Raw genomic sequence first — 12,312 nt, 5'->3', positions numbered from 1 at the left:
TTGTGGATCTATGTTGCTTTTAGAGGAACTATATATGTCATCGAACGGTATCACACGGATGAGGCACGTTATGACACCGAAGGCCGCCGCCACCCACGGGGCATGTTCTACAGACGCGACCAGTGTGCCTCCTCTTGGCCTCGAGCTCCACAATCATCACCTAATGAACAAGGTTGAGGACAACACGACGATACCCATAAAAGTCGTCAAGGACCTCCATCAGGCGAAACCTCACCACCAACATGAACATCCATACAACAAGGTGAACCATCAGGGCGTGGTGGACATAATATAGCAAATCATTGCATAGAGATCAAAGCTCGTCGATGACACATGCACCCGATGCAACAATGGAAACGAGGGTCCCTCTTCCAAGGAAGAGAACGACCCCCAAAGACGACGCCATCATTTCATGGACAAGGGTCAAAGCAGAGCTTTCACCCAAACCCCCAATCTGTCCCTTGGCGGAAACTGAACCTCAATCACCGGCGCTCGCAATGCGCAAAACGGAGCATCTACGAAGAGGGGTTTCAGAAGTGAGATTATAATGGGATCGTTCCTATACCAGAGCAGCTACTTAGCTCAGTGGTGAACACAAGTTGACACAAAGAAAAGAGGAAACTCGGTGATCGGCACATGTGCTTCCCACTACACAAGCACCACTCCAATGCACAACCAGTGACTGTGCCACTTACTACTCCCGTACTCCGTACCTGCTATACTACTGTTACACGGGAAAGACCTTGTGTGTGCTACGTGTATTAGGCGACCGAGCGGCACGGTGAGATGTTGTTTATCGTCTCGTCGTCTGTCGCGGAAGGGCAACACAGAGAGACGACGATCCATAGCTGCGTGCCTCCATCTAAAACGTGCCACCGTGCGTGCATCTGCTTTTTATTTAGGGAACCGTGCGTGCATCTGCTATGTCCAAAGCGTCGACGCAGAAACGGTCTGGACTGGACTGCGCGCGGCGTGGACGATACCCATCGACAGGCCTGCTCCAATTTCGCCGCAAATAGGCCCCGTCCTGCATGAAGCATTTTACTGGGCTGGCCACTTGTGCTGCTACTACGCTGGCAACTGACGCAGCATATCTACACACTTTTTTTTGTCTACGTGAAGCCCACAATCATGCTCGTTTTGCTTCATTGCTTAATGCTATCTTCGGCTTCTCAAACCTTACCACATCATACTTTTAACAGTGTTCTTGGCTGTCAATAAAGATCAGGTTGTTCGAAAATATCTCGGAGAAATAAGTTTACATACTCCGCATTATATTTTTTTATATACTAGAAATACAAAAGAGCTATTTAATAATATAAACATTAATATATGGTGAATATATGCATAGAACGGGTCGGGAGTATCATCTTCGAAATATATGCTAAATAGAATTGTTCCCATGCCATTTAATATAATCATTTAAGTACTTGAATAGAAATATTCTCAGGATTCCAAAAAACGACTGCGTATTTAAGAAACAATTGGTCAACTTAAGGCAATATTGATGTACATGAAAAGATATAATGATGTATACATAACTATTTATTCATGTATTATAAAATCTTTTAAAGTATTTCCCATAAATAAAAAAACATGGAACCAATCTATAAATATGACTCGATGTAACCATTCATCATATAGAAAAATGGAACAAATCTGTAATTGTAATCTTTCTTGGTTTTGTTCTTTGTTATTATTAGTCATAAATGTGTTGGTGCGAGGCACGACACAACAAAGATGCCCTAAGAAACTTGATGTTTGTTGACATCCCGCAACAATGGGGAATTTGGTCTCCATGGATTCGATAACCTAGATCACTCTGTGGAATGGAGTCTCAGTTACACGGTACAATATAATTACTATAGGTCGAATGCAAAGCAAGATGCAAGTTTGCTCATTTAATTTGGAGATTTGAATGTATATGAGAAAACAACCCATGTCGTTGTCTGACCAAGGGTACCCAAATCTGCGCCAACAACTAGGCCCTCAAGGGCCCGTTATTAACAAGGGATTTTTTTTAATAAAGGATGCTTTATTACTTTAAAAAGAAATTACATCCAGCCTCTGCATAACCAGGATGCTCACAGCTGTTTTATTGTCTCAAGTCAAAAAAAAAGATAAAAAACTAGGCGAGATACATATCGGAACGATGAATCGTATGACGCCTAAGGTGTAGGTGGGGCTTCTATCCGTAGACTATGTTGCCACCCATGTAGGGAAAAAGTATCCCTCGCCGTAGCCTCCAACCGTGTACAGACCTCCGTAAATAGGTCCCGGTTCTCCACTCGCTGAAGAGGTAACCACGAACGGAGAATACCTGTACATCTGTAGATGACCTGCAACAAAGAGCAATTTTTATCATAGAAAATCTTGTCATTTCTACATAGCCAAAGCGCCCAGATAACTGCAAGCGCCCCCACCCTAAGAAGCAACTTAAACCTTGAATCGATACCATGAAGCCAATTGCCAAAGACATTGGCGACACTAGTCGAAGGATACATGGTAGACGCTACTTGGATGACTGACCATATAGATCTCGCAAACTGGCACTGGAAGAATATGTGTTTAATGGTATCATCCTGATGACAAAAAACACATCGTGTACTTCCGTGCCAATTCCTCTTAACAAGATTGTCTTTGGTGAGAATAACCCCACGACGAAGATACCATCCAAAAAAGTTAATTTTTAATGGTATCTTCATCTTCCAAATCTTCTTATTGTTATCAACTGGTAAATCAGAAAGAAGGATCGCATTGTATAATGATTTTACAGAAAAAGTACCATCTACATGAAGATTCCATCTAAATTCGTCTGGTTCAGGCGATAGTTGAATATCTCCGAGCCGGTGAATTAGGGTATTCCATGCCACAAGCCTTTGTCCAAGTAAAACCCGTCTGAACGTCACATTTGGAGGTGAGGTAGCCATTACTGTGGCAATGGTATCACCTTGGCGACGAACAATCCTATACAAAGCAGGATACTGTTCACTTAAGGGTGCATTGTCTAGCCAAGCATCTTCCCAGAACCGTATCTGTGCTCCATTCTTGATCGAGAAAGTACCATGGTGAAAAAAAATATTTTTTGTCGCCATAAGACCAGCCCAGAAGCGTGAATCCCCAGGTTTTCAAACCACTTGGGATAATGTCTTCGAGCCAATATACTTTCTGCGAAGAATAGTTTGCCAAATCCCATCCTCGGTAAGTAGCTTAAACAACCATTTAACCAGTAGAGCTGAATTCTTGACCTCCAGGTCATGAACTCCAAGCTCTCCTTGATCTTTGGGACTACAAACTATACTCCGTTTAACCAGTGATGTAGACCATACATGTTACAACCTATTATGAAATGACTAGGCATTATCATACAATCTGGCCATAAAAGTGAAAAATATAATAAGGCCATACATATTTTTTTTTATGCAGTACTACATGATTTTGGATATTAGAACTCGGTACATACACTAATCTTTAGGGTTTGTGTTGGTTTTGGATTTTTTTTAGCAAACAGGAGAAATGCCAAATGTTGGTTTCTTCAAAATGTGAACACAACTTAGGCAAGTAGCAGATTTCTAAAGAGATATACAATGCAAAAAAAAATCATGAGAACAAGACTAATGTTTACATCAGAAAAAAGTCTAAATACTCATGCATAAACTACAACCTTTCGCTTCATACCATCGAGAGTCAAGAGAAATGAGACAACCCATAAAATCACTTGATCATGTGATTAACTTTATAAGCCCACCTGGATATAGAGCATTTATCCATGAGAATATATATCTAGGACTATTTTCAATGAGTTAGGTTTAACTTTGGAAAAAAGAATCTGATAAAGCTTTCCATGCCAAGAGTTAGTTTAGTTTCAATTATAGCTAGTACTCTTGCGCTCTAGAAACCCATGCCAGATTATTTGCTAGATTCATGCACTCTTAAACACCATATAAAGTTTTCAAATATATAAGGTTCCTCCTGAGAAGGATACATATAAATACGTAATATGATAAATACTGGTTTGCTTAGCTTTGCGGTTGAGTCCACTATATACGGAGAGTTACTTTAAATAACCAAAATAAAGTAATAACAAGATTTTGTACAAATACATTTCTACTACTAGTAAAGTTATATATGCAATGACATGTACTATGATGGTATAAGAAACATATGAATCAATATATGTTAGCTATTTTCTATTGGTTACTCTACAAATTAAACATAAAAATAGTATTCCAGAAACTATATAAAAAATATAATGAATAAAACAACACATATAGAACCCGCAAGATAGTTATCACAAAGTAAAAAAGTCCAGTATAAATATTTGACAAGATTTTAACTCTTAGGACTTATTTGGTTTCCGAGGATCCCCACTTTGCCCCCGAGTACCCAGGTAGTCATACATGTCTGAAAGTGGTGGTTGGCGCTCTAACCGTTAGGAATAGGTTTTCCTTCCCAAACGCCATACATACACATGTGTCCGTACGGTTGTGTCCCTTCGTCTGTACGGACACAGGTGTCCGTACATGTGCCTTCTCACTGTGTCGGTGACGCTTAGAGGCATCCCAAATCATTATATAAATACCCAAATTTCTAGTCAATGAAATCACAAGTTTGATTCATTCATTTGCTCTTTGTTTTATTTCCAACATGTTATCGACACGCTCTACCGAGAGCCACAACAAAAAAAAAAATCTGAGAATCAAAGTAGACAGAAGCAATACCAACACCTCCCAAAGTGTTCCTTGAGGGATTCAAATAGGGTTTCCTACAAAAAAAAAATGGAATGTGAACAATGAGGTGGTGAGATACAAGTTAAGGTCGTAGCACATGGTTTCACGCAGAGGCCCAACATCGATTTCAATAATAAGACATATTCTCTAGTAATGAGGGGTATCACCTTCCGGTATCTAATATCATTGTCAGTACAAAATCATCTATCTATACAGTTGATGGATATCTTGATCGCATGTATTTACATATATACATGAAAATTCCTGACGCAATTTATGTCCTAGAAAACACGACATGTTTGTGTAAAACTGAGCAAGTCTCTATACGGCTTGAAACAGTCTATACGGATGTGGTACGACCGACTTTGTGAGTTACTTCTTCGTAAGGGTTACTCCAATAGCACTAACTTCACACATGTCTTCATCAAGAAGTCCTCTTCAGGATTTTGCATCATTTCAGTGTACATCCGTGATTTCAGCATCATTGCCAATGCAAAAGACATTGATGAAGCACATAATCATCTAAAGACAGAATTTGAGATGAAGGATTTCGGTCAAACCAAGTTTTGCTCTGGTCTCCAACTCGAGTAGCTTCCCTCAGGAATAGTGGTACACCAAATAAATATATCTAAAATATTGGAAAATTCAACATGAAAAATCCTATCCATTTAACTCTCATGGTGGTTCGTTCCCTAGAAGCAGAGAAAGATTCACTCGGGCCAAAAGATGATGGAGAAAAGATATTCAGCCCGAGTGTCCATATCTTAGTGTTATTGGATTGCTCATGTATCTTGCAAATAGACCTAACCTCACATTTGTAGTGAATCTACGTGCTAGATACAACACAACTCCCACCAAACGTCATCATTGGGAGTCAAGAATGTCGTTCGATATCTCCAAGGACAAAGGTCATTAGCCTATTCTTTTGGTTCTAGAAAAATCTGGACACGTATGATTGGATACACAGATGTTGGCTATTTATCAGATCCCGTAATGCTAGATCGCAAACCTGATTTGTGTTCATATGTGGTTGAATTGCAATATCATGAAAGTCTTCAAAACAAACTCTGCTTGAAACGGTCTACTTATCATTATGAAATAATCACATTATATGAGGCATCACGCGAATGTGTGTGGCTAAACAAGATAATAAACCACATACAATAATAATGTGGAATTGGCTCTATCGAATCACCTACCATGAAGATAATGCAGCTTGTGTTGCGCATATGCAAACATGATACATCATGACCAATATCACTAGGAATATTGCCCCTAAGTTGTTTTACCCCATGACAGCCAAAAGAGTGGGAAAATAAATATTTTGAAATTCAAATCATGTGATCTATCCACGAAGTTTCTACCAACTTCAACATTCCAAAAATATATTAACGGACTTGGTATGTGACGACTCCGAGATTTGCAAGAATCAAGGGAAGTATCTTCCCGAACTTCTCCTGTTTAAAGCATTATATTACACTCTGTTTTCCTTAGTGGGTTTCATTACTTTATATATTCTCATCAAGATTTTTAATGAGGTAATATCAACATAAGATCATATGTCATACTATCCCTTTTCCCATTGGGATTTTTTTTAGAAAAATATTGATGACATATATATTGTGCTCTAAACTCTATGGATTCACTTCATATTGAGTTAACAGAGACAATACACACTAAAATTTTATATCATCTTCTCCTTATTTTCTCACTGGGTTTGAAGGATGTAAACGACATATAAATTACCATTCTCCTCATATTTTTCCCATAGGGTTTTGGGATAAAAATTATCAACTTAAAATATTGTCATCCTTTCAATTTTCCCCACCAGAGCTTTTGATGAAAATATACAAGACATATTTACTGTCTCTAAACTTGCATATGGGTTTATCCTTTCTATGGTTTTCTCATATGAGTTACCAAAGAGACATAAAATTATATGTTGCATCATTTTATTCTTATTTTCAATCGGGGTTTAAAGAATTTTTAGCAACATATTATACACACAACTCTCCTCATATTTTTTCCACAAGGCTTTTGGAGGAGTTATTCAGAATTGCACACTTGGGAATTTTCAAGATCAATGATGCATTTATACAAGAGATGGCATTGTACAGGGGGTGTCAGAAATAGGTTTTCTTGTCCAAACATTGTAGGAAGGCATGTATACGTACATGTGTCTCTTTTCACCCGTATGGACACGTGCCTTCTCAGTATGTCGGTGACTCATAGAGGCGCCCCAAATCATTGTATAAATACCCAAGTTTCTGATCAATGAAAGCACAAGTTTGATTCGTTCATTTGTTCTCAGTTTTACTTCCAACCAAGGTTTAAAATAGCGCGCTAAAAGAAATAGTGACGACATTCTCCGAATGCTATGCACACTATATCGCCCTACTAGTGTGTTATATGTTAAATAGCGTTTTGACAAAACCACCAAATATAGTCTAAAAATAAATTCAGTCAAAAAATGATAGATTCATACATATATAATCACATACAAAAATAGTTCTCCAATTTTTGTAGAATCCTAACATATATATTTCACAAGGCAACGGCGATATAGTATAAATAATTTATTAAGAATTATCAGTATTACCGATATTATGTTCCAATTCAGAAGAGGAATCAACAGGTTGACGGTCATCACCACAATAAATAAAAAAGTCTTCTTTTCTTAACGAGGAAAACTTAAACCCTTGTACCAATTGGCTGCAAAGAGTAGCGAGCTAACGCTATGATGTTTTAGCGCGGTATAACATGCTATTTCACAAATAACATCATAGCAATCTTATTTTTAGGGATATTAGACCAACTAGAGCTTTGTGGAGAGAAAGAGTTCGCTCTGACTTATTACTACTTAGGTTCAGGGTTCCTCAAAACCTGGTAAATCACATTTTTAGTTTCATAGACTCAATTTAAGTTTATTTATCTTGTTCTATGTAAAGGGTGTTTACACCATCTATGTAAATATTTGTGATAATGAATGAAAAATCACAGTAGGAGCCTCTCCTACGGTGTCTTGGTTCAAAAAGAAAACATCATAGCAAGCAAAATTTCTAAAATTGAGCGTGAACTGTCAAAATATGCCAGAGTGCGTTATTAACGAAGAAATAACGCGATATTTTAAACCATGCTTCCAACACTAATAGTTATGGTGGTGTGCGATGTTTTGTCCGCTGCAAAAGCCTAGAAGTCACCTCTCCGGCATGTCCTCCCATTTAGGTTATCTTTATCGTTCTTCCGCGATGGATTCAGAGTTGAGGAGGAGTTGTGTAGGTGGTGAGCATTGTGTGTCGATTGACGCCACAAGCTGATGGTGTACCGGACCGACACAAACTTCCAAATTTCTTCTTCAGAGCTCGTAGCCAAAATCAGAGTTGTTTCTCGCTAGTGTGTGCTTTGATTTGTGTACCTGGTTTGTGGCCTTTTGCATCCATGGTGAAGAGTTCTTCATCGATGTTCTCCCTGCAGTGAAGTCAGAATCTCTCGACTATAGCGTTGCAAGGGATGACTGAAACCAAGTGGCCATACCAAGAACCTTTTCATATATATAACTAGACAATTACCCCACGCGTTGCTGTGGGACAGAGGCTTACAAATAAAATAAAATTAAAAGAGCTTTAAAGGCACACTAATTAGAGAGTAAAAAAATGCACCAACATAAAAAGATTGTATTTTGGTTGTTCTTTTACCTCTCCCATAGTCGAACAAACATTAACTGTGAAAAACGGCATAAATAACTCGGGGAACACACTCAAGGTTCAACAGTAAACATGGTACATTTATCCTATTAATCAAACTTTATTAATTAAAATTATATTACATATAGTGACTATAAAGTTCAGCAAGCTGCGGGAGGAAATGTTAGTATCAAAAACTGAACATAAATATTCTAAATAACATGCTGTGACAGTAATCTCTTACTATAACAGTATAATATATGTCATCAAGAATCCTTTGTGCTGCCCTGTGTTTCATCCAATTTGGCATCACTTTTATATACAAATAGTGAGTGACATCGTATGTAGGAAAAATCCAAGCGGGAGAATGGAACTAATAAAAGCCTTCATAGTAACATCGGACCAAATTATAAGAACACAGTGTTGTGCAATACAAATCGCTTAATGTATCAAAAATCTTCTGTATTGTTTATTCTGGACATCCGCTGTAGTGCAGACACAGATCAAGCAATCGAAGAAGCATGGTTATATACAAATTCATCAAAAAAATGCGTAAGCTTTATGCTGAAACTCACCTACTTTGGCAGTGATCCTGCAACCAGAAACACGAAGAGCTCTCCCATATGACTAACGCCTAGGAGAACTGGAGAGAAAATCTCATACACGCTGGGGGTGAGAACACGGGAGCAGAGCTTCATAGGCTCTAGTGGTTGTTAGCAGCACGCGGCCCCGGCCGATAGTCGCTGCTATCCTATGCACCAGCGGGAGCATATCTGTCATATTGAGAACTTGCGCTCACGGTCTAATGATCTGAACTGGAGTAAAAGGAAAATTTTGGTAGACATGCCAAATGAACAAATGAGAAGTAGCTTTTTCTTGATTATCCTTTATGTTAAATTCATTCTTGACATCCACCTGAACGATGCAAAAAGGAGAAATATAAAGTCCAGAGGTCGTGTGGTAAAACTGAAAGGGAAGAAATCCAAAAAAAAGTTGAGCTTTTCAGGAAGGTAGTACCTAGAAGATTTAGGGCTCCATCACAATGGTGTACGTTCGTCTTGGAGCCATGTTCCCAAGGTGATAGTAGCAAACAAATGGTAGCCAGGATGAACATTGGATTGGGGCTGGCTATATATGCGGTGGAAATTGGAATACGAAGTGGAGGAGGTTGCAGGCTATCACGATTTATTGAGCATGTATGGGAAGTTATAGCAAAGGGAGTGGAAGAATGTAGGAATAGAAGGGACTCTATTGAAGTGTTCGTGCCCAGATGGATTGTGAGAAAATTATGCAGCATGGGGCAGGAGAAACGTAGCAGTAGTTATAGAGAAAAATGAAGAGACACATATCGGTAAAAGAAAAAGATAAAAAAACATAGGCCCACTTGATGATGTGGATAGCTTGCATGTTAAGAGAATTCACATAGTGGGTTGCTTCTATTTAGATATTATAGATTATATATATAGTGTTCGCTATCATGTCCATCAAGTGTTTCCAATATCTACCTTGGCTAGTTGTGGACATTTGTAAATTTTGCTTCGGTCACTTTTCCTAATTAACCGGATAACACACTTCTTTCTAAATTGATAAATATATGTGAAGTTTCAAAACAAATATATAAATGTACTATATACCTTCTAAATATATGTGAACAGATGAACGGAAAATATACAAATAGTAGTTGTACAATTCCACAAATAAAAAATAAATAAAATGATGTGTTGCAGCTGATGTGATCAATGCAGTCCCTTGGAATGTCCACACCCCATGATGGACGACGGTAGGCGTCCAACACTCTCCACGCCCTCCTCGAACACAACTCCCATACCCATGAACACATGTGCCTCGACGTGGCAGTGGAAGAGCCACACCCCCGGGTTGTTCGCGTGGAACCTTATCGCCGTCCAGCCGTCTGGGTGTAGCGGCACCGTGTTCTTCATGATTGGGTCTTTCACATTCAGTAGCCTCCATGCATCCGCTGTCGGGTTGAACTTGCCATCCCCGTGTCCAAGCACCCAGAAGTCGTGTCCATGGAGGTGCCACGGGTGCGTCTCACTCTTGTTGTTGAGCATGTTGGAGTTCTGCAGCACCACGTCCACCACGGAGTCAAATGCCAGTCGGTACACCGGGCTGCCAATAGTCCCGTTTGTTGGCGCCGGAGCGGAGATGTCATGGCCCCTGTGGTCGTAGGTGTCTAGAGGTGGGCGCTGATCATATGCATCGGTGAGGCCGTGCTTCATAGACACGAGGTAGGGCGTGGCCGGAAAGTGGAGGGACACACCGTTGATTGTCCACTTGATGTGGCCGTCGATGTTGTTCTGTGTGTTGAGCAGAAGCAGCGTGCGGTCAGCTCTCACTGGCACCGGGACGACGTAGCCCGGATGTGCGAGGATGGACTTGCTCTGCTCCACCCTGATGGCCGTGTTGTCCCATGCTGGGCCGTTCGTTGGCACAGTGGGCGGTGTCTTCCGCGGGTCGTTGCCGGCATAGCTCACGACGGCCTTGCCGCTTGGTGTCATGGTGGCGTTGCGGCCGACAATGTGGGACGTGGCCCAGTAGTTCCGCCTCGGGTCTTGGTCGGCCTTGAACAACACGGAGTATGTCTCGCCAGAGTAGATGAAGAGGTTCCTCACCACGAACGGCCGGACGTAGTGCCCATCGGCCTCCACCACCGTCATAGAGTGGCCTTCAATCTCGAAGCTGAGTGACGAGAGCGACGTGAGGCTGCCGAGGCGGAGGAGGTATGTCTTCCCCGGCACGATGGAGAATAGAGCAGGCAATGTGCAGTCCGGGCGGGAGTTGTTGCACGATCCGGTGGGGGTAGCAAGGTTCGAGCAGTTGAACATTCCTCGGCCATTGATGAGTAGAGACTGGGGCTCACCGACGAAGACAAAGGGTTTGGCGGAGAGGCCCGTGGCCTGGTCGTAGACGCTCTTGTGCCACCAGTCTTGGAGGAGGATAGTGTGCTCCTCGTCGTACGTGAAGGGCTCCCTGACGCCATCCGGCACGGTCACGACGATCATGCCGTTGAGCCCCGCCACTCGCTGCATGCCGTAGTGCGCATGGTACAGATACGTGCCCGCCTGAAATCGCGCAAACACTTTGTTCAGTGATCGTGCATATTCATTGACAAACAAAACGAGGAGCTTGCAATGTAGTTCAATTTCTTACCCTGTCGACGACGAATTTGTAGGTGAAAGTCTCGCCAGGTAGGATGGGGCACTGCGTCACGCCGGCGACGCCGTCAGCCCAGGGCGTGTCAATCTGACGAATGCCATGCCAGTGGATGGCGGTGTTCTCGGTCTCGAGCTTGTTATTCACGGTGACGACGATGGTGTCGCCCTGCGTGGCGCGGATGGTCGGGCCGGGGGCCTCGCCATTGACGGTGACGGCGAGCTTCTCAAAGCAGTCGGGGGACTTGTGCTGGTATGAGATGTCCCAGTCGTAGTGGTGTACCTTGGCATTCGTCACCGCGAGGCAAAACCAGAGCACGGCCGCGGCAACAAGCAGTGGCCTCGGCGCCGGCGGCAGCATTTTTACCGGCCGACGTGCGTCGCACCAGACAGCCGCTTAATTGCACTGGCGCAGGCTGTGGATTCAAGCAAGAAGAAGCTAATTAACTGCTGGGCCGTATTAGTGTTTGGCTTGTGTCTCTGTGGTGTTGGAGCTAATTGTTGGCGTGTGTTCGTTGCTGGAGCAAATGCGTCATATATATAGCTGTTACCGGCCGCCTGGGGATTTGCATACTGATCAACCACGTACGGCTAGTAGGTAATGATTAAATTGAACCGTTCCTGGAGTACTCGCATGCTCACTTGTTAGTGATTTTTTTAAAAAGCGAACTAGCTACGACGATTATTGTAGTACTGTATCATGCACGTTCAGTCTCCGAAAATCAA

At 41.6% G+C, this 12,312-nt stretch overlaps 1 protein-coding gene across 1 annotated transcript; it reads right to left on the bottom strand.

Moving 5' to 3' along the window:
* Window positions 1–10,149: 10,149 nt before the first annotated feature.
* On the bottom strand, window positions 10,150–11,947 carry LOC124651504 (L-ascorbate oxidase-like). The gene is made up of 2 exons (XM_047190586.1): window positions 11,585–11,947; window positions 10,150–11,496 (listed from the first exon to the last, which is right to left on the bottom strand). The coding sequence occupies exons 1-2, from the start codon at window positions 11,945–11,947 to the stop codon at window positions 10,150–10,152; spliced, it is 1,710 nt and encodes a 569-aa protein (XP_047046542.1).
* Window positions 11,948–12,312: the final 365 nt, after the last annotated feature.

The sequence above is a fragment of the Lolium rigidum genome, chromosome 5 (assembly GCF_022539505.1).
Source record: "Lolium rigidum isolate FL_2022 chromosome 5, APGP_CSIRO_Lrig_0.1, whole genome shotgun sequence".
Taxonomy (NCBI): domain Eukaryota; kingdom Viridiplantae; phylum Streptophyta; class Magnoliopsida; order Poales; family Poaceae; genus Lolium; species Lolium rigidum.
This window is presented reverse-complemented; position numbering and strand designations above follow the sequence as displayed.

Bases quoted from the DNA above. Each gene is read 5' to 3' on its own strand.
- LOC124651504 (XM_047190586.1), bottom strand. From the start codon at position 11,947: ATGCTGCCGCCGGCGCCGAGGCCACTGCTTGTTGCCGCGGCCGTGCTC. The intron at 11,497-11,584 runs GTAAGAAATTGA...GCGCGATTTCAG, and splicing joins ACAAATTCGTCGTCGACAGG to GCGGGCACGTATCTGTACCA.